At 52.0% G+C, this 721-nt stretch overlaps 1 protein-coding gene across 1 annotated transcript in view; it reads left to right on the plus strand.

Moving 5' to 3' along the window:
• The window catches only part of LOC112616967 (mucin-3A-like), a gene marked incomplete at both ends in the record, with an annotated part of 1,019 nt that extends 306 nt beyond the window's left edge, over positions 1 to 713 (plus strand). Inside the window, one exon of the mRNA XM_025373711.1 lies at positions 242 to 713. Coding sequence (XP_025229496.1) covers positions 242 to 713 — 472 coding nt within the window. The remainder of the gene's footprint in view (positions 1 to 241) is intronic.
• Between the last annotated feature and the right edge of the window lie 8 nt (positions 714 to 721).

Genomic DNA, 721 nt, shown 5'->3' on the forward strand with positions numbered 1-721 from the left:
CTCCCAGTTTCACTTCTTCAATCACCACCACTGAGACACCCTCACATAGTACTCCCAGCATCACTTCTTTGATCACCACCACTGAGACCATCTCACCCAGTACTCCCAGCTTCACTTCTTCAATCACCACCATCAAGACCAGCTCCCACAGTACACCCAGCTACACTTCTTCGATCAGAACCACCGAGACCACCTCGCAGAGTACTCGCAGATTCACTTCCTCGATCACCACCACCGAGATCCCCTCACACAGTACTTCCAGCTTCACTTCTTCCATAACCACCTCTGAGACCCACTCACACGGTACTCCCAACTTCACTTCTTCGACCACCACCACCGAGACCACATCCCACAATACTCCCAGCTTCACTTCCTCAATCACCACCACCGAGACCACCCCACACAGTACTCCCAGCTTCACTTCTTCAATCACCACCACAGAGACCACATCCCACAGTACTCCCAGTTTCACTTCTTCAATCACCACCACTGAGACCCCCTCACATAGTACTCCCAGCTTCACTTCTTCAATCACTACCACTGAGACCCCCTCACATAGTACTCCCAGGTTCACTTCTTTGATCACTACCACTGAGACCACCTCACCCAGTACTCCCAGCTTCACTTCCTCAATCACCACCATCGACATCAGCTCCCACAGTACACCCAGCTACACTTCTTCGATCAGAACCACCGAGACCACCTCACACAGTACTCCCAG

The sequence above is a fragment of the Theropithecus gelada genome, unplaced genomic scaffold (genome assembly GCF_003255815.1).
Source record: "Theropithecus gelada isolate Dixy unplaced genomic scaffold, Tgel_1.0 HiC_scaffold_15145, whole genome shotgun sequence".
Lineage (NCBI taxonomy): Eukaryota > Metazoa > Chordata > Mammalia > Primates > Cercopithecidae > Theropithecus > Theropithecus gelada.